This window comes from Zosterops lateralis (genome assembly GCF_965231275.1).
Source record: "Zosterops lateralis genome assembly, chromosome: 1".
Lineage (NCBI taxonomy): Eukaryota > Metazoa > Chordata > Aves > Passeriformes > Zosteropidae > Zosterops > Zosterops lateralis.
Window position 1 is genome coordinate 992,858 of NC_139762.1, and position 21,899 is coordinate 1,014,756.

The 21,899-nt window shown below is 49.2% G+C and overlaps 1 protein-coding gene across 4 annotated transcripts in view; it reads right to left on the minus strand.

Annotated features, from left to right (window-relative positions):
• The window catches only part of MAP4 (microtubule associated protein 4), a 187,972-nt gene that overhangs the window by 65,110 nt on the left and 100,963 nt on the right, over window positions 1-21,899 (minus strand). For all 4 annotated transcript variants that reach the window (XM_083884868.1, XM_083884869.1, XM_083884867.1 and 1 more), the window contains exons 6-12: window positions 17,676-17,786; window positions 16,275-16,403; window positions 14,680-14,754; window positions 13,820-13,963; window positions 9,401-10,357; window positions 8,180-8,314; window positions 7,336-7,482 (exon numbers count right to left, since the gene is read on the minus strand). In XM_083884868.1, the coding sequence (XP_083740994.1) occupies window positions 7,336-7,482; window positions 8,180-8,314; window positions 9,401-10,357; window positions 13,820-13,963; window positions 14,680-14,754; window positions 16,275-16,403; window positions 17,676-17,786 (1,698 nt within the window). The remainder of the gene's footprint in view (window positions 1-7,335; window positions 7,483-8,179; window positions 8,315-9,400; window positions 10,358-13,819; window positions 13,964-14,679; window positions 14,755-16,274; window positions 16,404-17,675; window positions 17,787-21,899) is intronic.

Below are 21,899 nucleotides of genomic sequence, written 5' to 3' on the forward strand. Positions count from 1 at the left end.
AAAGTGTTGAAAGGAGGGAAGAAATGGTTATCAAACCCCCTGAGTAAACTCACATCAGGACAACTTCCAGGTGCAAAGTTTGTGCCAACTTACTCTGAGCCAGGACTACTCCAGTTACCTGTGCAAGATATTCAGGAGGAGCTTTTCCTCTCAAAAACTCCTGAGACAGACAATGGAAAGGCCTTGAAGAAAGGTTGGTTTTGTAAAAGATGCTGCCCCTTCAGCTCTCCCTTTGTTTTGTTGCATCATGCACCAAAGAGCATCACTTCTGCAGGCACAAGTTCATGCAGAGAACACCACTCCCACCAAAATAGAACCACTTTGGGGGTTATGCAACACTCATTAAAATTACAAAAACCTCTCAAAAAAAAAAAAAAAAAACCAAAAAAAACCCAAAAAAACAAACCTGAGCAGCATGTTAAGGCACTCTGGAGCTCGGGGTTTGGTGAGTTAGTGGCTGCATCATGCAAACTGGCAGGGAGGAAAAACTCTGCAGGAACAGCGACAAAAGTTCATGGCTGATGACAAGGCAGAAATTGAGAGCACCTGAGGGCAGGGAGAAACTTCCCAGCCCAGCTCAGCAGAGTGGGGTTCACAGAGATGCCAAATCTTCCTGAGGAAGAGCTTTAGAATGAGCACAAGTACAAGAAGATTTGTAATTTTGTGTCTCTCTTCGTATTGTAAAATTTCTAAGAACTGGATTTGGGTCTGTGGGATGAATTCCAGCTAATTTTCTATGAGTTTGTTCCCTGGAGAACAGCCAGGCTGGATGCTGCCAGCCCATCCAAGGGCTCCTAAGAGGGATAAAGTCCCAAAATTTACATCAGCCCCACCATTGTTTAGTTGGAGCTGCTTTGGGAAAGATTTTGAGTCTAAAAGAAAACACGTTTTGTGGATGAAGTGGCTCAAAGGAGGTTTAAACCAAATTAACAGGAGGAGATGTAGGTGGGATAAACCCAAACCCTGCAGACAACAGGGACTCAGAGCATTCCCTGCCCCTGCCATCCTCCACCATCCCTGACCAGGGATGTCCCACCACAGCTCAAGAACCCAAAAGTTCCAATTCACCCAGAAAAACACCACGACATTATTCCAACTCACTCCAAACAGCTCAAACCCCGAGTCAGAGCTGCAGACCTTTGGGAATTAGCACTGTGAGGCAGCAAGCAGCCCCTGAGAGCAGCACACACCCTTCATGCCAGGCTGGGATGTCCCCAGGGCTCATGCCAGGGCAGGGACAGGCTCCCTGGGCACACTCACACACTCACACACCTCTGCTCAGCTGTCGGGGGACGGCTCTGGGGGCTGGCCTGGCCACCAGCACTGTCACCCCACGGGCCTTGGTGGGTCTCATGTAGCCCTTGAGCTGCTCTGCTGCCTTCACTTTGTCTTTCTTCATCAACTTCTGGTCACATTCTTCTTCTGTTTCTTTAGTTGGGGCTGAAAAGTCCTTTTCTTTAGTTATTTCTTGAGGTTCCTTTTCTTTAGTTATTTCTTGAGATCCCTTTTCTTTAGTTATTTCTTGAGATCCCTTTTCTTTAGTTATTTCTTGAGATCCCTTTTCTTTAGTTATTTCTTGAGATTCCTTTTCTTTAGTTATTTCTTGAGATTCCTTTTCTTTAGTTATTTCTTGAGGTTCCTTTTCTTGACTTGTGTCCTGAGGTTCCTTCACTTTGGTTATGTCCTGAGATTCCTTTTCTTTAGGTGTGGCCTGAGATTCCTTTCCTTTAGTTATTTCTTGAGAGTCTTTTTCTTTACTTGTGTCTTCAGACTCCTTTTCTTTATTTACTTCTTGAGATCCCTTTTCTTTAGTTATTTCCTGAGACTCCTTTTCTTTAGTTACTTCTTGAGATTCTTTTTCTTTACTTATTTCCTGAGATCCCTTTTCTTTAGTTATTTCCTGAAATTCCTTCTTTTTGGTTATTTCCTGAGATTCCCTTTCTTTAGTTGTTTCTTGCATTTTCTTTTCTTTATCTTGAGTTTCTCTTTCTTTAATTGTGTCTTTTGAATCCTTTTCTTTGGTTTTGTCTTTTGAATCCTTTTCTTTGGTTTTGTCTTTATCCACCTCAGCCTTGGACACTGGTGAATCCTTCAGGAGAACATCCCCACTGTGAGGAGCATCCTCCAGGAGAGCCTCACCCTCCTCTGCAGCCTGCCAGGGACCTTTTCTGCTCTCTTTGGGCTGTTTTTGGGAACTTTGGGCAGCTGTCCCATGCAGGGCAGCACCCTCGGGCTCAGTGCCCTGGTGTTGGGGTGCCCCTCCAGCTTTCCTGTCCATGGCAGCTGCTGGCACAGCCTGGGACGAGGCTGCAGGGGCTGGGGAGATGCTCCCTGTGCTCCCAGGGGTCCCTGCAGGGGCTGGGGAGATGCTCCCTGAGCTCCCAGGGGTCCCTGCAGGGGCTGGGGAGATGCTCCCTGAGCTCCCAGGGGTCCCTCTGATGCTTCCAGGGGTCCCTGCAGGGGCTGGGGAGATGCTCCCTGTGCTCTCAGGGGTCCCTGTGATGCTCCCTGTGCTCCCTGGGGTTCCTGCAGGGGCTGGGGAGATGCTCCCTGTGCTCCCAGGGGTCCCAGGGGTCCCTGTAGGGGCTGGGGAGATGCTCCCTGTGCTCTCAGGGGTCCCTGCAGGGGCTGGGGAGATGCTCCCTGTGCTCTCTTTGCTCCCAGGGGTCCCTGCAGGGGCTGGGGAGATGCTCCCTGTGCTCTCAGGGGTCCCTGCAGGGGCTGGGGAGATGCTCCCTGTGCTCTCTGTGCTCCCAGGGGTCCCTGCAGGGGCTGGGGAGATGCTCCCTGTGCTCTCTGTGCTCCCAGGGGTCCCTGCAGGGGCTGGGGAGATGCTCCCTGAGCTCCCAGGGGTCCCTGTGATGCTCCCTGTGCTCCCAGGGGTCCCTGCAGGGGCTGGGGTGATGCTCCCTGTGCTCCCAGGGGTCCCTGTGATGCTCTCTGTGCTCCCAGGGGTCCCTGCAGGGGCTGGGGAAATGCTCCCTGTGCCCTTCCCTGCCTCTGGTCCCCGTGTCCCCTTGGCAGCCCCAGCTCTGCGTTTGGGAAGCTCTGAAGGAGCCTTTGCACTGCTGTGCCTTTTATCAGCAGGTTTTATTTCTTTCCCATCCACCTTTGCCACGGGGGAAAGGTGATTTTTGTCCCTGGGCTGGGAAACAGCCTCTCTGCTCCTGCCATCCTCCTGTGGAACCTCCTCTGCAGGTTTTTTGTGTCCCAGACTGGTGGGCTGTTCACATTTTTGGCTCTGCAGCTCCTCAGCACCAGGTTTTCTGCTGCTTTTCTCTGCCACAGCTTCCAGAGGAGGAGGAGGAGGAGGATGAGGAAGGCTCCCAGTCCCTGCACTCCCCTCTCTCTGTTTTGGGAGGCCACAAGGAGCATCACCCCCATCCCCAGGGCCACCTCCTGGGCTCTGAGACATGGATTTGGAGTCATTTCCTTTATTATTCCAAAGCTTTTCAGGGCCAGTGGGGAAGTTTTTAATGTTCCTGTTTTCATCTACCAAATCTGTGTCTCCCATCCCACACCCCAGATCCCTCCCAGATCCCAGGGGAGGCTGTGCCTCCCTCCTGCCTGCCTTTGCCTCTGGAGGAACAGCCTGCCTGGAGGCATTTTTAGCCTTTTTGCTGCTTCCATCATAACCCCTCTTTTTAGATCTCTCAGTGACTGGGGCCAGGCTGGGATCTGACACTGCTGGATGCTCTGGAAGAGGATTTTTATTCCTGCTGACACCTCCTGCCTCAGCTCTGTCCCTGATCTCTGGGCCAGGAGGAGGGGCTATCGCTGCTCCTGGTTTATCCTCCAGCACAAGAGGCTGCTGTGGGTCAGACTCCCCTTTTTTGTGCTTCTCTTCACCCCCTGTGTGTGATTTCCCTGGCTCCAGAGGCAAAGCAGGAGCCTGGACTTTGGCAGCATCAGGCAGCAGTGCCCCTGGAGCCCTGGAATTCCCTTTGCTCTTCTCACACTGAGCCTGTTGAACAAATCCCACTGCAGAGATCTCCCCTGGCTGCAGCTCAGGACTCTGCTCAGCCTTTCTGCCTTTCCCATCCCTGTTTTTACTCTTGGGTTTGTCCATCCCCAGCTCCCTGGTGGGACTTTGCATCCCTCCCTTGTGCTCTGGGAGAGGTTGGGATTTATCTCCTTCCTTCCCTTTATTCACAGGCCAAATTTCCTTAGCACTGCCTGTTTCTGCCTCTGAAATCTCTGTTTTCTGCCCTGAAAGGTTTGGCTGCTCAGAGAAGCTCCCAGTGCCTCCTTGAATTTTGGGTTTCCCCATCTCCTGTGCCAGCCTCTCTCTTTGAGAACCAGAGCTCTTCTCCTCATCCAAACTCATTTCCTTCCTTCCTGCAGCCACCTGCTCCTGCCTGCCTTCCCCCCCAGCCCCCAGGAGAGCTGCCAGCCCAGGGGGGCTTTTCTCAGGCTGTTTCCTCCTGCCATCACTGCTCCTCTTCCTGCCTTTCTCTGCCAGAATTGTCCCATCTGAGCTGAGCCCAGAGGCCTCTCTGCCTCTCCCCTCTCTGCTGGGGCTCATGGTGGCAGCCAGAGCAGTTTTGGTCTCCTCTCTGCTCTTCTCCAGCAGCAAAGTTTGGTCTAAAGCTCCCAAATCAGCTCCTTCACCTTTCCCAACATTTCCTTTCTGTTTCTCCAGCCCCAGCTCGATTGGTTTTTGCATTTTAGCTGCGTTTTCCTGCAAACCCCCAGCAGGGACACAGCCCCCCTTATCACTGTCCTCCTTCACCTTATCAGCTGCCTCAGGAAAACCCCCTGTATCCATTTTATTCTCAAGGAAAGGCTGCTGGAAAAAGCTCCTTTCCCCTTTTTTGCTCCTTCCATCGCTGCCTCTTTTTTTGGGCTTGTCTGCAGGGCTGGCTGAGGGGTGTCCTCTGGCAGGAACAGCCTGGCCATTCTCGGGAGGAATTATTTCCTTCCCAGCCTCATCTGCCCTCCCTCCATCAGAGAATTTCCCTCCATCCTCTGAGGGCACCATCAGCTCTGAGCTGCTTTTCATCCTTTTGCTTCTCCCCTCGCTGCGCTTTTTTTTGGGTCTGTCTATCCCTGGATCTTTCCCAGGCTGATGCTGGGAAGGAGTGGAATTTTTCCCTCTGTTTGGGTCTGGGGGATCTGCTGGCAGCCCCTTGGTCCCTCCCTCACCAGGAACAGCCTCAGCCCCTCTGTCCTGCACAGATGGAACCTCCCCAGGTCTTGGTGACACTAAAGCTGGGACAGGAGCTCCAGGAGCATCTTTTGGGCTCTTCAATCCTCCCTCTGACCCTCTTTTGCTTTCCTCAGCTGCCTTTGGCTCTGTAGGGAGTTTGTCCTCCAGGTGAGGCTGTTTGGGGGATTCTTTCTCAACCCTTTTGTTTTTCTCCCCATTTTTCTTGGCTGTTTCCAGGGGAGGCTGATGGGCAGAGTCACTGGGAGCTGCCTGCCCTGGGGATGGGTTTTTATCCTCCTTATTTTTCTGGGAAAAGGGCAATTCCGAAGGTTTAGTCTGTAAGGGAGTTCCTGCTTTGCTCACAGTGACCATCACATCAGCACTTTGGGATTCCTTGTCCTCCCTCTTCTCGTTTTTATTGGGGAAATCTCTCTCTGTGGCCTTGGTGGGTCTATTTGCTGTAACAGATTCCTGAGCCTTGCCCTGCTCAGAGGGAACCTCCTGGCTCTTGCCTTTAGGTTCCAACACCCAGCTTTCATCTTTCCTTCCCTCTGTTTTCACTCCCTCCCTGGCTTTGGCATCCAGCACAGGAGATTTTGGGGCTGACACTGGGGAAGCTTTTTGCCCATCCAAGCTCTGACTCCCAGTTTTTATTTCAGCATCTTTTGACACATCCAGAGCCCTGTTTCCCGAGGCTGTTCCAGGACACAAATCCGGGTTCTGCCATCCCATCCCAAAGGGAACATTCCTGGCAGCTCTGGAGCCTGTTCCATTCTCATCCCAGAACTCCATCCCTCTTGGCAGCTGGTTTCTCCTTTGTTTGGGCTTCTTCTTCTTTTTCTTCACAAGGGCAGCACCTTCCAGCTCCCAGTTTTCCTGGGGGGGATCTCTGCAGCTCTCCAGAGGTTCTGTGGGGACCTTTTTGTGAGGAGCCCTAAATTGAGGGGATGTTCCAGCATCCACTGTGGGCCAGGGATCTGCTCTGAGCTCAGGACTCTTCTGCTGTGGGAGACCTACAGGATGCTCCTCTGGCCCATCTGTGAGAGGCACTGGGGCAGGTTTTGCTCTGCCAAACCCACGGTCCCTGGATTTGGGAACTTGCCTGACTTGTGCACTGGGAAGACCTGGAATACAGGAAGCCTGACTCAAACATCAAGGCTGCTATTTTTGTTTGGTCAAAGAAATAAGAAATGTATTGTCTAGGTGAGTGCAGCCCTCTCAGACAGAGATGTGCAGGATTTCCCAGCACTGGAACCACACCAGAGACACCCTGGGAGGGCTGGGGTAGAGATTTACCCCAAAACCTGTGAAATCTACCCCAAATCCATCCTCAAGGACTATTTAAACACAAGTCTGCCACAGGCTCTCACCCCACCAAAAAGCACCAGTTCTTGTAAGGACATGCCATTGATTTTTTTAAAAAAAAAATACATTAAGGATCCATTTTGTCTCAGCAAGATGAGATCAGAAAGAGCCTTTTTTTTTTTTTTTTTTTTTTTATATATATCTCTAGCTGGCACCCTTCCAGAGTGGGAAAACAGAAGTTTAGTGGGAAGATGGGAAGAGAGATGGGGGCAGCAGAGCCAAGTTTCCCCAGCAGCCAAAGGGGGAAGGAGTGGGAGGCAGAGCCTCAGCCCCAAGGTCACCTCCTGTGTCCCTGGGGATCCCTCAGCTGCCTTGGAGGAGAGGAAAAGCCTTTTGTCACTCAACCCTGGCCCAAAAATCCTCCTCCACACCGAGTGTGAGCAGCACCAGCCCCTCTGGGAGCAGGAGGAAATCACATCTTCCTTTGGCAATTACAAAGCTCCATTGGGAAGGAGAATCCTCACTGGGAAAAAAATCCTCGTCAGAATTAATGATCCTTTTTAATATCAGAATAAAATCCAGTGCTGATGGCACAGAGGATGAGGAGCTCTGCAATCCTCCAGCACAGCTGGGAGCCAGTCCCAGTGATAAAGCACCCAGAGCACAAAGATTTGGGCTTTTTTTTAGTTTGAATATGGAGGGAAAAGAGCCTTGCAGAGGGCAGGGATCCAAGGGTGAGCCCAGCACCAGGAACACTGAGACACACAAAGATATTTCTGCTTCCCCACAGCCAGGAGCAGAAGGTGAAAAGTTCCCAGAGGAGATTTCCATGAAGAAAATGAAGTTATTTTTTTGTTAAATATTATGATTTATAATCCTACCTGTGGGCTCCTGCAGGGTTTTCCCTTCCTGAGGTTCCTCGTGCTGGACGTGGTTGTGCTCAGCCTCCTCCTTTTGTGCCTCCCCATTCTCAGCAGGAGCAGATTTTTCTGCAAGTTCTTTATTTTCTACTGCTCCTTTTGCTTCAGCTGCAACATAAAAGACGAAACTTCAGGTCTCAGGAGCAGCTAAACCCCAGCCCCTGCAAAGGGGTTAATTTTGGGTTTAACAGGAATGAATTTATGAAACTCTCACTCCCATTTCAGCAGCATTTTTATATTTTGCACAGGCCAAGGTGGGGGGAAAACACAAAGCAGGGGCTGTTTCAGGACTTAAACACAGGTTTGTTTGGGTTTTTTTTTTTCTCTCTTTGTAATCAACCCAATTCAGCCTATCCCAACTTCCCACTGGGAATTTAAATCCAGAATAAACTTCATTATCAGCCTGGCTTAATGCTGATCATCTTGTATTCATCCACACCTTAAAATCCATCCACACACTCCTCACTCTGCATTAATTCCAGCCAGTTGGAATCTGGGAATGTATAATTACATGGGAGAGCAGTTTCTCCCTGGAATTAATTTTATTTCGATTTTTAAATGAAAAAGGAAAAACCATGACAGACTTTGGTACAACAACTGTGCAGGAGGAAGGAAAAGAAAAGTTTTGTGGAGAGCAGTTTCTCCCTGTAATTAATTTTATTTCGATTTTTAAATGAAAAAGGAAAAACCACGACAGGCTTTGGTACAACAATTGTGCAGGAGGAAGGAAAAGTTTTGGGGATGGCAGAAAACACTCAAAACTTGCTGGAGGTGCCAGTTTGGGGTCTCTGGTGGCTTTTCTCACCTTCTGGCTCCCAGTGGTGGTTGGTTTTCCCAGGAATTTGCTCGTCCAGGGGGCTCGAGGGAGTTTTCCTGTCCTTTATCTTCTCCTCACACAATTCTGGGGGTTTGGATTCTGCTTCAGCTTTTGCTGTTGTTTCTGCAAATGGAATGGAAAGGGGAAAAAAATTCCTGGTTTTAAATGTAGATCGGGTTAAATTAGATTAAAAAATCACTCCTTTGCCTCATTTTTAATCTCCTGCAAGGAATTGAAGGGTTTTCTTGCTTTCAAAACCTGATTTTTAGGATTTTTACCTCTCTGCATTGTCTTGTACTTCCTCTTTTATTCACCCACCTGGGCCTTTCAGTTTTGTTTGTTTGGGGTTTTTTTTGTTAAAACTTCTCTCTTGAAATTTAGCCTCATCATTAAACATAAAAAACCCATTAAAAACATATAATAAATAACAAAAAAACCCACAAAAAAAACCAAAACAACAACAACAAAAAAAACCCCAAACCCCAACCCCCCCCCCAAAAAAAACCCCAAAAAACCCCACAAAAAACCCTAAACCACCCACATTAAAAACATATAAAAATTTAAAAAAAATTTAAAAAAATCATTAAAAAATCATAAAAAGTATTAGAAGATAAGAAAAGAAATCTCACTCCAACCCCATCCACAACCATGCTGCCTCTGCCCAGGACTATTTGCTGCATTTCAATAATATAAATAGAACATAAATATAATTTTGGAGAGCAGTTTTCTCCCCAAAAATCCTGGAGAAACCCACAGAGCACAGCAAAGCTGCACATGGCAAACCAAACACGCCTTTCCCTGCACTGCAACACCTCCAGACATCCCAAGGAAAAGCCCCAAAATTATCAACTAAACCTTTTAGTCTCTTTAAAAATTGTTTTCAGGAGCCTCTGATTGTCCTCCAGGATTTGGGGGGTTTTGGTGAGAGCTGTGGGTGCTGGTGACACAAAGCCAAGCACCAGCAAATCTCTCCATGGGTGTCCTCAGAGCTCCCAATGTAAATTAAAAAATCATTAAAAACCTCTGATTTTATGTTTTACAAATAAAGAATCCTCATGACGGATTTTCTGTGTGTCCTGAGAGCAAAGCTGAGCTCTCCTCAAGGTGCTGCTTCACCCAAAGCCAACCAACTCTGGGTTCCACAACCTCAGAGGACTTTTCCAAGCTGAATTATCCCTGAGTGAGACTCTGGGATTTGGGAATTCTCACCTGCAGGAGACTTGTCTTGGTGCTCAGGTGTCAGAAATTCCCCAGACACAGAAACTCTGGGGCCAGGCTGAGCCTCCACTGACACATTTCCAGCCTCCAGAGCAGGGACAGCCTTGGCTGGAGCTGCAGGAGAATCCAGGCCATGGTGATGGTTGATTTCTGCTGCTGGGCCAAACTCAGAGCCCACAACGTGCTGAGCTTTGTTGTCTGCTGCTGGAGCAAATCCCAAATCCAAGGCAGGGTGAGGTTCTGCATCTGGTGCTGGAGCAAATCCCAAATCCAAGGCAGGGTGAGGTTCTGCATCTGGTGCTGGGGCAAATCTCAAATCCATGTTCTGGTCAGATTCCATCCCTGCTGCTGGAGCAAAACCCAAATTCATGTTCTGCTGGGATTCCAAACCTGCTGCTGGAGCAAAACCCAAATCCATGGCATGGTGAGGTTCTGCATCTGGTGCTGGAGAAAATCCCAAATCCACGTTCTGCTGGGACTCCACATTTGCTGGGGTAAATCCCAAATCCACGTTCTGCTGGGGTTCCATCCCTGCTGCTGGAGAAAATCCCAAATCCACGTTCTGCTGGGACTCCACATTCGCTGGGGAAAATCCTAAATCCATATTCTGGTGGGATTCCATCCCTGCTGATGGAACAAATCCCAAATCCATGTTCTGCTGGGGTTCCACACCTGCTGCTGGGGCAAATCCCAAATCCAGCCCATGGTGGGATCCAGGATCTGCTGCCGGGGCGAAGCCGCGCTCCGTCCCCGGGGTGGACACGTCACTGACACCTTTGGGAGGGTTGGCTTCAGGTGCAGGAGAAAACCCCACATCTGTGGCCTGGAAAGGGTTGGATGATGCTGCTGCTCCTGGAGCTGGGGCAGCTTTGCGGTCCCCAGCAGGGACAGCCCCAGCCTTGTCCGAGGGAAGGGACGCGGCGTCGGCGACGGGAACTGAGGCTGCACCTGCCCAGGGGACACAGATACCACAGATCAGGGTAAATCCCCCCTAAAAACATCTTGAACTGCTGTTTTATGGCTGGGGAACACACTGGGGTCACTCTCTGGGTCTCCTCTGGTCTCCCAGCTCCACCTCCTCCCCCTGCCAGAAAAGCACTCCAATTATTCCAGTCTTTATCCACTGCTGGATCCATCCAGGAGCTTTTCCTGCTGCAGCTCCACATCCCCTGCCTGCACTGGGACTCCCATCTGCTCCCAGCAGCAGCCAAAGGTGGATTGTTGCTGTTCCAAACCTCCCTGATGCCACATCCAGAGCTGCTGGATGCTGTGCCAGGAGCACATTCCAGCAGAGCCCAGACAGGAATCACAGCTCTGCTCAGCCCTGGGATGGTTTGGGCTCTGGAGGCACCTTGGAGATGTCCCAGTTCCAGCTCCACTCCCTTGTCCTGGGCAGAAACACCTCCTGCTATCCCAGCCTGCTCCAACCTGGCCTGGGATATTTCCACAGGGATGAGGCAGCCACGGTTTCCCTGGGAAAAAATTTTTCCCTCTGCTGCAGGACACAGAAAATGTGGGATGAGCTGTGTGAGTTTTCCAAGAGCAGGAGGAGTCCTGACACACTCCAAAGCTGCTCACCTCATCCTAAATGTGGTTTGTGTTCAAGGAGGAGCTCTGGCACTCCTGACACAAAATCCTCCCACGAATCCCAAATTCCCTCTATTCCTTCAAAATTGGCCTCGTCCATTTTTATCCCAAAAATTCCCTATATTCCTTCAAAATTGGCCTCGTCCATTTTTATCCCAAAAATTCCCTATATTCCTTCAAAATTGGCCTCGTCCATTTTTATCCCAAAAATTCCCTATATTCCTTCAAAATTGGCCTCGTTCATTTTTATCCCAAAAATTCCCTCTATTCCTTCAAAATTGGCCTCGTCCATTTTTATCCCAAAAATTCCCTCTATTCCTTCAAAATTGGCCTCGTTCATTTTTATCCCAAATTCCCTCTATTCCTTCAAAATTGGCCTCATTCATTTATTTTTTTTTCACACAGTATCTCCTACCACTGAGCTGGTAGCTCCAAACCAACATTTGTCACTTCACAGCACGATCAAACCTCTGCATTTAAGCTCCAATTTGCCTAAAATCCCCTTAAAGGAGGTTTTGCAGTCAGTTTTTGTTTAATGTTTCAGTTTTCCAGAGGGAAGCTTTTCCAAATGATCAGTGCCAGAAGCACTGGAGCTTTTCTGCAGCTCCTCATCTCAACAGCCCCAAGCTCTGCCCACCCTCAGTGCCCTGAACATCTCCCATCTATTGCTGATGACCAAAAAAAAAATAACATTTCTACTGATTTTTTAAGTCGCATCTAAAAATATCCTCCCCCAACCAATGAAAAATGTATTAAATCTAAATTAGATACTTACACTGAAGTCAGAGAGAAACAGAAAAATTTAAAAAGTCTCTTTTAAAATGGTATTCAAGGATCCATTTAGATAAAACAAATATTTTGGTGAACCAAACCAAAAAAAGGATCCATCATGCACCAGCCCTCGTTTGGGGTTGACTTTGTTGTGGGTTTTTTTAAGTGGTATCATGACCTTCTTCAAAAGAAAACGTAAAGATTGTGATTTTACACATGAAAAAGACTGTCAATAAATAGATATTGAAAGCAATATGGATGTTTCCTGGAGAATTATGGAAATGAGTGGGATAAAGTATCAGGAAACTGGACAACAACTGGCACTATGAGTCTGTGTATAAATATGTTAAAAATGTGGTTTTTTTAAAAGAGAATCTTTTAAAAGGACAGGTTTAAACAGATCTGACACTTGGGGCTGTGGGTGGCCTTGGCAGTGCTGGGGAAGGGTTGGACCAGGAGACTTTAGAGGACTTTTCAGCCATTTCCTCACTCTGTGCCCTGGGACTTTCCTGGAGCCAAAATCTGGAGACAGCAAAGGAATCAGCTCCTGGACTGGGATGGACACTGAGTGCTGTGTCCAGTTCAGGATGGACATTGAGTGCTGTGTCCAGTTCAGGATGGACATTGAGTGCTGTGTCCAGTTCGGGATGGACATTGAGTGCTGTGTCCAGTTCGGGATGGACACTGAGTGCTGTGTCCAGTTCAGGATGGACATTGAGTGCTGTGTCCAGTTCAGGATGGACATTGAGTGCTGTGTCCAGTTCAGGATGGACACTGAGTGCTGTGTCCAGTTCTGGGATCTCAGTTTGGGATGGACATTGAGTGCTGTGTCCAGTTCAGGATGGACACTGAGTGCTGTGTCCAGTTCAGGATGGACACTGAGTGCTGTGTCCAGTTCAGGAAGGACATTGAGTGCTGTGTCCAGTTCAGGATGGACATTGAGTGCTGTGTCCAGTTCAGGATGGACACTGAGTGCTGTGTCCAGTTCGGGATGGACATTGAGTGCTGTGTCCAGTTCAGGATGGACATTGAGTGCTGTGTCCAGCTCTGGGTGTCCAGTTTGGGATGGACATTGAGGGCTGTGTCCAGCTCTGGGATCTCAGTTCAGGAAGGACATTGAGATGCTCAAACACATCCAGAGGAGGCCCCGAGGCTGGTGAGGGGCTGGGAGCACAAACCCTGTGAGGAGCAGCTGAGGGAGCTGGGGGTGTTTATCCTGGAGAAAAGGAGACTCAGAGATGACTTTATCACTCTCCACAACCCCCAGAAAGGTGCCTGTGCTCAGCTGGGGTTGGTCTCTTTCTCCAGGCAGAAGGAGAGGACACAGCCCCAAGCTGCACCAAGGGAAATACAGGCTGATATCAGGAAAAAGTTTTTTACAGAAATGGTGATAAAGTACTGGAATGGTCTGCCTGGGGAGGTGTGGATTCACCATCCCTGGATGTGTTTAAAACAAAGACTGGATGTGGCACTGGGTGCCAGGGTTTAGTTGAGGTTAGAGTTGGGTTGGATTTGATGATCTTGGAGGTCTCTTCCAACCTGATGATTCTGTGATTCTGTGATTCTCTGTGATTTTGTGATTCTGTGTGATTCTGCGATTGTGATTCTGTGTGATTCTGTGATTGATTCTGTGACTGTGTGATTCTGTGTAATTCTGTGACTGATTCTGTGATTCTGTGATTCTGATTCTGTGATTGATTCTGTGTTTGATTGTGTTTGATTCTGTGATTGTGATTCTGTGTGATTCTGTGACTGATTCTGTGACTCTGTGATTCTGTGATTGTGATTCTGTGTGACTATGTGATTCTGTGATTGATTCTGTGTGATTCTGTGATTGTGATTCTGTGTGATTCTGTGAATGATTCTGTGAATGATTCTGTAATTGTGATCCTGTGATTGATTCTATGATTGTGTGATTAATTCTGTGACTCTGTGCTCTGTCCCCACCTCACCGTATCTCCCCCACGAGAGACAATTCCACATTTTCCCACCTCTGCAGCCTCCAGACCCAATCCCTGCCCCACCCCTGAGGCTTGCAGGACTTTTTTTTACCTGGTGCAGATCCCTTTGGTCCCTCGGTGGCTGCAGCCTCTCCTGGCAGTGCTGAGGCTGCAGCAGGAACATTCCCTGGTGCTGCTGCTGCCGTGGGGCTCTCGGGGAGGCTTGTCCTTATGGCTTCTGTGGCTGCAGGGGGCACTGGGGGACAGGAGCAGCTGGGATCAGCCCCAGGCAAGGTCTGAGCACTCAGCTCCTCCCTGGAGCTGCTGGGACTGGGGATACACTGAGAGGTGTCTCAGCCACCACAAGAAGGGAGCTTCCCCTCAGCATCAGAGAAAATCAGCTTTTTTATTGCCCACTCTCAGGAAAATAATTTGTGCAGCACCCAGGAAAACTTTTGAATCCCCAAAAGAAGTGGTGAAATTGGGGAGTGTTGGGTTACAAACCCTCCCAGCTCCAGAAACGCTTCCTACCCATGGCCAGGGTGAAACTGTTCTCAGCTTCTTCACAGAAATAAAGATCCCATTATGGGACAATGGGATAATGTCCCTGTGGAGCTTCAAAGATTGAACTGTGATCAGAAATTTAAAGGTCATTGTAAAATCCCAGAAAGGTTTGAGTGGGACCTTAAGGATCACACAAATCCCACCCCTGGAATGGCAGGGACACCTCCCACCATCCCAGGCTGCTCCAAGTGTCCAACCTGGCCTGGGACACTTCCAACTCTCAGTTTAAAGCCATTTCCACTCCTCAAAAATGCATTTCCATTGTAAACTGAGCAGCAGGAAGGAACAATTCTGTCCTTGGTCAGGTCCCTCATGTCCCTTGAGGAGGCAGACAAGGAGAGGAGCTGCTCCTGCTGCTCAGGAACTCTCTACCAACACCTCCTGCAGCTCAATTCCAAACTTTTTTACCTGGTGGCTCAACAAAGAAAGAGGTATCTGGTCCCTTCATGTCCTGCTGAGCTCCCATCCAGTATTCTTCAGGTGCTGTGGGGAATAAACACACTTGAGTCCAGCCCTGAGCTCACTCTGGGCTTTGATTTTCCCAGTGGAAGGTTTTGGCTCTGCTGGGTTTGGAGTTCATCCTCAGGGAATTTTTCAATTCAATGAAAGGTACCAGAACTGTTATTTCACAATTATTGGGAGTGAAAGCTCCCACCAGACCAGAGTTCCACCCAGTCTTGACCCCAGGAGCCAAAAGAGGAGTTTTTGTCCCTCAGTTTTTCTGGGGAAGTGGCTCTGCCTAAAAACAGGATGTTGGGAAAGTTCCAACCTCAACCATCCTGTGAACTCCTCATGCAGAATCCCAGATTGGTTTGGGCTGGAAGGGATTTTAAAGCTGATTTCATGGGCAGGGACATCTCCCACTGTCCCAGGGTGATCCAAACCCTGTCCAGCCCGGTTTTGGGCACTTCAGGGATCCAGGGGCAGCCCCTGGGCACCCTGTGCCACCCTCACAGCAGAACATTTTCCCCCTGAACCAAGAGCTGTCCATGCCAAGAGGAAACTTTTCCCAAACTTGATGCATTTTAAGTATCGACTCCTCACGAAGATTCTTTAGGACTTGTAAATTGGGATTTTCCAGCTGCAAACCCTCCAAACATCCTGTGATCTCCTCATGCAGAATCCCAGATTGGTTTGGGCTGGAAGGGATTTTAAAGCTGATCTCATGGGCAGGGACACCTCCCACTGTCCCAGGGTGATCCAAACCCCATCCCACCTGATCCAGGGGCACCCTGTGCCACCCCCACAGCAGAAAATCCCCCTGAACCAAGAGCTGTCCATGCCAAGAGGAAACTTTTTCCAATTTTGACTCATTTTATGCATCGACTCCTCACCAAGATTCTTTAGGACTCGTAAATTGGGATTTTTCCAGCTGCAAACCCTCCAAACATCCTGTGATCTCCTCATGCAGAATCCCAGATTGGTTTGGGCTGGAAGGGATTTTAAAGCTGATCTCATGGGCAGGGACACCTCCCACTGTCCCAGGGTGATCCAAGCCCTGTCCAGCCTGATCCAGGGGCACCCTGTGCCACCCTCACAGCAGAAAATCCCCCTGAACCAAGAGCTGTCCATGCCAAGAGGAAACTTTTTCCAATATTGACTCATTTTATGCATCGACTCCACAATAAGATTCTTTAGGACTCGTAAATTGGGATTTTTCCAGCTGCAAACCCTCTGAACATCCTGTGATCTCCTCATGCAGAATCCCAGATTGGTTTGGGCTGGAAGGGATTTTAAAGCTGATCTCATGGGCAGGGACACCTCCCACTGTCCCAGGGTGATCCAAACCCTGTCCAGCCTGATCCAGGGGCACCCTGTGCCACCCCCACAGCAGAAAATCCACCTGAACCAAGAGCTGTCCATGCCAAGAGGAAACTTTTTCCAATCTTGACTCATTTTATGTATCAGCTCCTCACCAAGATTCTTTAGGACTCGTAAATTGGGATTTTTCCAGCTGCAAACCTTCCAAATCCAACCAGGAAGAGAAAATATTTGCTTCTCACCTGCTTTTCCTGACAGGAATTCTGTGCCTGTCTCCAGGCCCATGAAGGCTGATGGGTCCAGAGCCTCTGCAGGGGAATAGAGGGGCCCCAGGAAAGGTTGTTCAGGTCCCATCATGGATCCATGTGGAGCTGAAGAAATAATAAATAAATAATAAAACCTTGGTTAATCACCAGCCCTTAATGACTCCCCTCCTAAATTTCAAGTCCTGCCACAGTTGGACTGTTCTGCTCAGCAGCAGTTCAGATAAATCTGCATCAAGTGTCAGTTCTGCTTCATAAACCATAAATTCTGTATTTAATAGAACTTTTTGACCAGGTGTAAGAGAGTAAACACAGGGAAATTATTTCCTTTGGCTTTCTGCTTCTGCTCCCACGAATTCCTGCTGGTAATCCCTTAATAATCCCATATGAATCTAATAATCCCAGAGTTGAAATCCTGAAGGGCACTTTGCTGAAACAGCTCCTGAATATCTGAGTTTTAGCCAATAAAACAAGAGCAGGGAAAAAAGGGCTTGTGAATTTACAACTTTAATTTTCACTACATGTGTCTTGGGTTGCAAGGCAAGATTTAACCAAAATGTTGTATTTATTACCAGCTGTAAAACCAGGTGGGGCAGAGTTCTTTTATCTCTTCCAGGACTCATCTCTCATAACCCCCATGTTCTTTATCTCTTCCAGGACCCATCCCTCATAACCCTCATGTTCTTTATCTCTTCCAGGACCCATCCCTCATAACCCTCATGTTCTTTATCTCTTCCAGGACCTATCTCTCATAACCCCCATGTTCTTTATCTCTTCCAGGACCCATCCCTCATAACCCCCATGTTCTTTATCTCTTCCAGGACCTATCTCTCATAACCTCCAGGTTTTTTATCTCTTCCAGGAGATGGGAGATGCTCCACCCAGGGGGATGAGCCCACCATTCCTACCTGGATAAAATTTGGGATTCAGAACACCAGGACAACCTGTTTGCACTGGATTCCCAGAGGAAAACCAGACCCATCTCACTGGACCTTCAGAGGAAAATTACACCCTTCTACAGGATCATTTCTCCAACAGAACCACATCTGTCACTGCAGGAGGATTTAATTGGACTGACACCAACACCCTGATCAACAGGTTGTGTTCTGACACTGTCAGTGTTTTTTGTCTTTTTTTTTGTACTATTATATTTTTATTTTTAATATTTTTAACATTCCTAGTAAAAAACTGCTATTCCCATTCCCGTATCTTTACCTGAGTGCCCCTAAATTTCCAAATTACAACAATTTGGAGGGAGAAGGGGTTTACAATCTCCATTCCGAAGGAAACTCTGGGTTTTCCTGGCAGACCCCTGTGTTCCCAAACCAAACCAAACCCCCCCAGGTGGGAGGTGGGGAGGGCTGAGTGTGAGGAGCTCACCCAGGATGTCCCTGGTGGTGTCGGCGTGGCCGGGGAACAGCAGCACGTTCCTCATGTCCGTGGGGAAGGACAGGTCAGGCAGGGTCTCCCCTCTGTGGATGCTGAAAGGGTCTGGAAGAGACACAAACCAGGCAGGGTCAGCACACAGGGGATGTCCTGGGTTACGGTGTAGGATGTACACAAAGTGTAGGATGTACACAAAGTATTTATTCCATCCCCATCCCCATGAGCTGTTGGAACCAGGAGGGGCAGTGTTTTCCCAGGCCCCTCCTTTGGGCTCTTCTGCTCATGGCCCATCAATGCCTTGCCCAGGACTCACAGGGAACTCCCTCCAGGAGCTCTCTCTGTTTAATGGGCCATCAAGGAGCCACTGCACGACTCCTCATCCCATTGGGAGATGCTCCCAATGCCCAGGGGGAGGAGCCAAGCATTCCCACCTGGAGAGAATCTGGGATTTGGGACAGGACAAGCAGCCCTGAGCCACTGGATTCCCAGAGGAGCAGAGCTCCCAGACCTTTCTGTGGGATCACTGCTTCAGGAAGAGCCCCTCACCTGGACTGCTCCCACCACCCTGCTCAGGCTGTGTTCTGACTCTGGCAGTGCTCTTTTGTATTATTGCATTTATTTTATTTTACCTTTTTACCTTTCTTCTTATTAAATTGTATTTCTGACTTGGAGCCTCTCACTCGTTTTGCTTTCAAACCACGACAGGGGACAAGGAATGTGATTGGAGAAAGAGGGTGAAGATCTCAGTGCTGAACTTCTGAGGAAAAGCTGTTTTTGTAGTTTTTCACCATGAGCAAAGTCCTTTGCAATCAGAATTTACACCCAGCAGTGACATTCAGGTTGATTTTTGGGGAAAGTGGATCAGGATTGTTCCTGGGGAAACTCTGCTCTCCCCTCCAGGAGGAACTATTTGCTTCTGCCCTACTGGACACATCCCATGAATCTGAGTCAGGAACAAGGGCTCAGCTCAGCTCAGAGCAAGGAAAGGAGTGGGATCTCTGAGCTCTCCAGGCAGGAATTACATCCCAGTACGAATTGGGGTCATAGACTGGTATTTTAACCAAGTTACTGGGAAATTAAATCATCTCCCAGTGTCCCAGGCAGACTGTCCCATCCCTGGCAGTGTCCAAGGCCAGGCTGGAGAGGGTTTGGAGCAGCCTGGGACAGTGGGAGGTGGTGCAGGAATGGAATGGGATAAGCTTTAAGGTCCCTGTCATCCCTGTCCTCTGACATTGGGAGCCATTCCCTGTGTCCTGTCCCTCCATCCCTTGTCCCCAGCCCCTCTCCAGCTCTCCTGGAGCCCCTTCAGGCCCTGCCAGGGGCTCTGAGCTCTCCCTGGAGCTTCTCCTCTCCAGGGGAACATTCCCAGCTCTCCCAGCCCTGGAGCAGCTCCGGGGCCTCCTCTGGATCTCTCCAGCAGCTCCTGTGGATTTTGGGCTCCAGGCCTGGGGCAGCTCTGCAGGTGGGGATTCACCTGAGGGGGCAGAGGGGCACAATCCCAGCCCTGGATCCCCTTTTCCAGCAGAAAATTCCAACTTGACTTCTCTGGGAATTCCAGCCCAGCCAGGAATTCCTAATTCCCAACATCCCACCTAAATCCCCTTCTGTCAGCTCAAAGCTGTTCCCTGTGTCCTGTCCCTCCATCCCTTGTCCCCAGTCCCTCTCCAGCTCTCCTGGAGCCCCTTCAGGCCCTGGTAGAAGCTCTGAACTCTCCCTGAGCCTTTTTCCCCTCCAGGTGAACACCAGACACTGAGATTTCCCCCAGTTAAACTCAGTTCAGAGGGATTTGGTTAAGGCTGTGGCTCATTTTCATGCCAGAGGGGCTCCCTGCAGGGCTGACAGATGTTCCCATGCTCACACGGTGCTGGGATGTCAGGATCAGGTAACATGAGTGAATTCCTTTATAAACCTGTCAGATTATTTGAGATGCCAAGACAAGACCTTGCCTTGAAGCAACGTGCAGAATATTTTGATTTCAAGCTGTTTAGAACAGAATTGCCAGGTCTGAACTACTGCCTTCCTTTCAATTTAAAAAACAACCCAAAAAAGCAAAGAAAAAAAAAAAAAAAAGATCATGATTGAAACCAATTTAAAACTAAAAAGATCCTGCTGATGTTCCCTGTTTGCCCAGCAGTTGGATAATGTGGAAAAAAATGGGCAACTCAGATCTCTGCTCCAGAGGGAAAAGGGGAGAAGTGGGAGAGCTGAAATTTTCCTTCTTTCTCCCCAAAGAACAAAGAATTACAAGGATGATGGTCAGGAAATTTACTCCACTGGCCAGAGAAGCCTCTCCTTGGGAAGGAAATCATCAAAATTATCCTCCCATTTTCCAAAGGATGGGCACACAAATACTGAATAAACCCAGAGAGTTCTCTGAGCCTGATGTTCCCATTTTTTCTCCTGTTGAAAAGTCCTTAAAGCTGCTCTGTGCCCTCTGATCCCTCTGCTTCATTATGGGAACTCTAAGCAGAATCTGATTTATTTCCAATTGGAAGGAGCAACACAAGGGACACACTTTGATCCTAAACTTTATGTGGTGTCTGTGCAAGAGACTCCAAGGACATGAAACCTAAAGAAATGTGGTTTCATGCAACAAATAAATTAAAATATTCCTATTATTCAGGCCCAAAGAACACTGGGTGACGAGCCAGGTGTGTAAATTGTTCCTAATTAACAAATTTGACATCTGGCTCTTGAGTAGAACAACATCAATGTCTCATTTTTGCTCCCCTCCAGCAACAGGAGGGAAAACCCAACAAACCTCCTCCAGTTCTTCCATCAGTCAGTTCTTATCCTTTGTAAAAATGCATCAGTTCTTCACAGAACCTCTTACAAAAATTCAGTCAGTAAGAAAATCATGCACTAAGCAGACCTACAGCACTCAAAAATATATTAAATAAAGAAGTTCCATCCTGTATCTTTGGAGGTTGATTGCCTGGGATAATCTGGGCAGGACAGATATTTCTTAGGTGCTCCTGGAGGCAGTAAATAATTTAATTTCAAAAATTAGGGAAAAAAAAAAGAAAAGAAGATTGAGGGGAGGCTGCTGGGTGAAAAGTGTATCTGTTTGCAGGGTTGGGTCACACAAGGTGCAGCTCATTTTCAGCAGCTGCAGAGGATGTGGGGGATAGGATGTGACAGGAGACACATCTGGGGAGGTTTGCACTGAAACAAACCCTCAGTGCTCACAGCAGTCCCCCAAAAACTGCTCTGGGCACAGAATCCCAGAGTTGGGAGAGTTGGAAAAGATCTCCAAGATCATCAACACCAACATTTGATCAAACAGCCCCAAAACACACCACAAAATGCTGGGTCTGCTTGGGTTTTGAACAAGAGATGGGCACTCCAAATCTCCCTGGGCAGTTCCAATCCCTGAGCTCCCTTTCCATGGCGAAATTCCTGCTGCTGTCCACCCTGAGGCTCCCCTGGCCCAGCCTGAGGCCGTTCCCTCTCCTCCTGTCCCTGTTCCCCCCCTCGCTGTCCCCTCCTGTCAGGGACTTGTGCAGAGCCACAAGGTCCCCCCTGAGCCTCTTTTTCTCCAGGCTCAGCCCCTTCCCAGCTCCCTCAGCCTCTCCTGGGGCTCCAGACCCTTCCCCAGCTCCCTCAGCCCCTCCTGGGGCTCCAGACCCTTCCCCAGCTCTGTTCCCTGGACCTGCCCTGATCCCCCTGTGGGTTCTGCCCTGATCCCCCTCTGGATTCTTGCCCTGATCCCCCTGTGGGTTCCTGCCCTGATCCCCTGTGGGTTCTGCCCTGATCCCTCTGTGGGTTCTGCCCTGATCCCCCTCTGGATTCTTGCCCTGATCCCCCTGTGGGTTCCTGCCCTGATCCCCTGTGGGTTCTGCCCTGATCCCCTGTGGGTTCCTGCCCTGATCCCCCTGTGGGTTCCTGCCCTGATCCCTCTGTGGGTTCTGCCCTGATCCCCCTGTGGGTTCTGCCCTGATCCCCTGTGGGTTCCTGCCCTGATCCCCTCTGGATTCCTGCCCTGATCCCTCAGTGGGTTCCTGCCCTGATCCCCTTGGGATTTCTGCCCTGATCCCCTGTGGGTTCTGCCCTGATCCCCTGTGGGTTCCTGCCCTGATCCCCTGTGGGTTCTGCCCTGATCCCCTGTGGGTTCTGCCCTGATCCCCTGTGGGTTCCTGCCCTGATCCCCTGTGGGTTCCTGCCCTGATCCCCCTGTGGTTTCTGCCCTGATCCCCTGTGGGTTCTGCCCTGATCCCC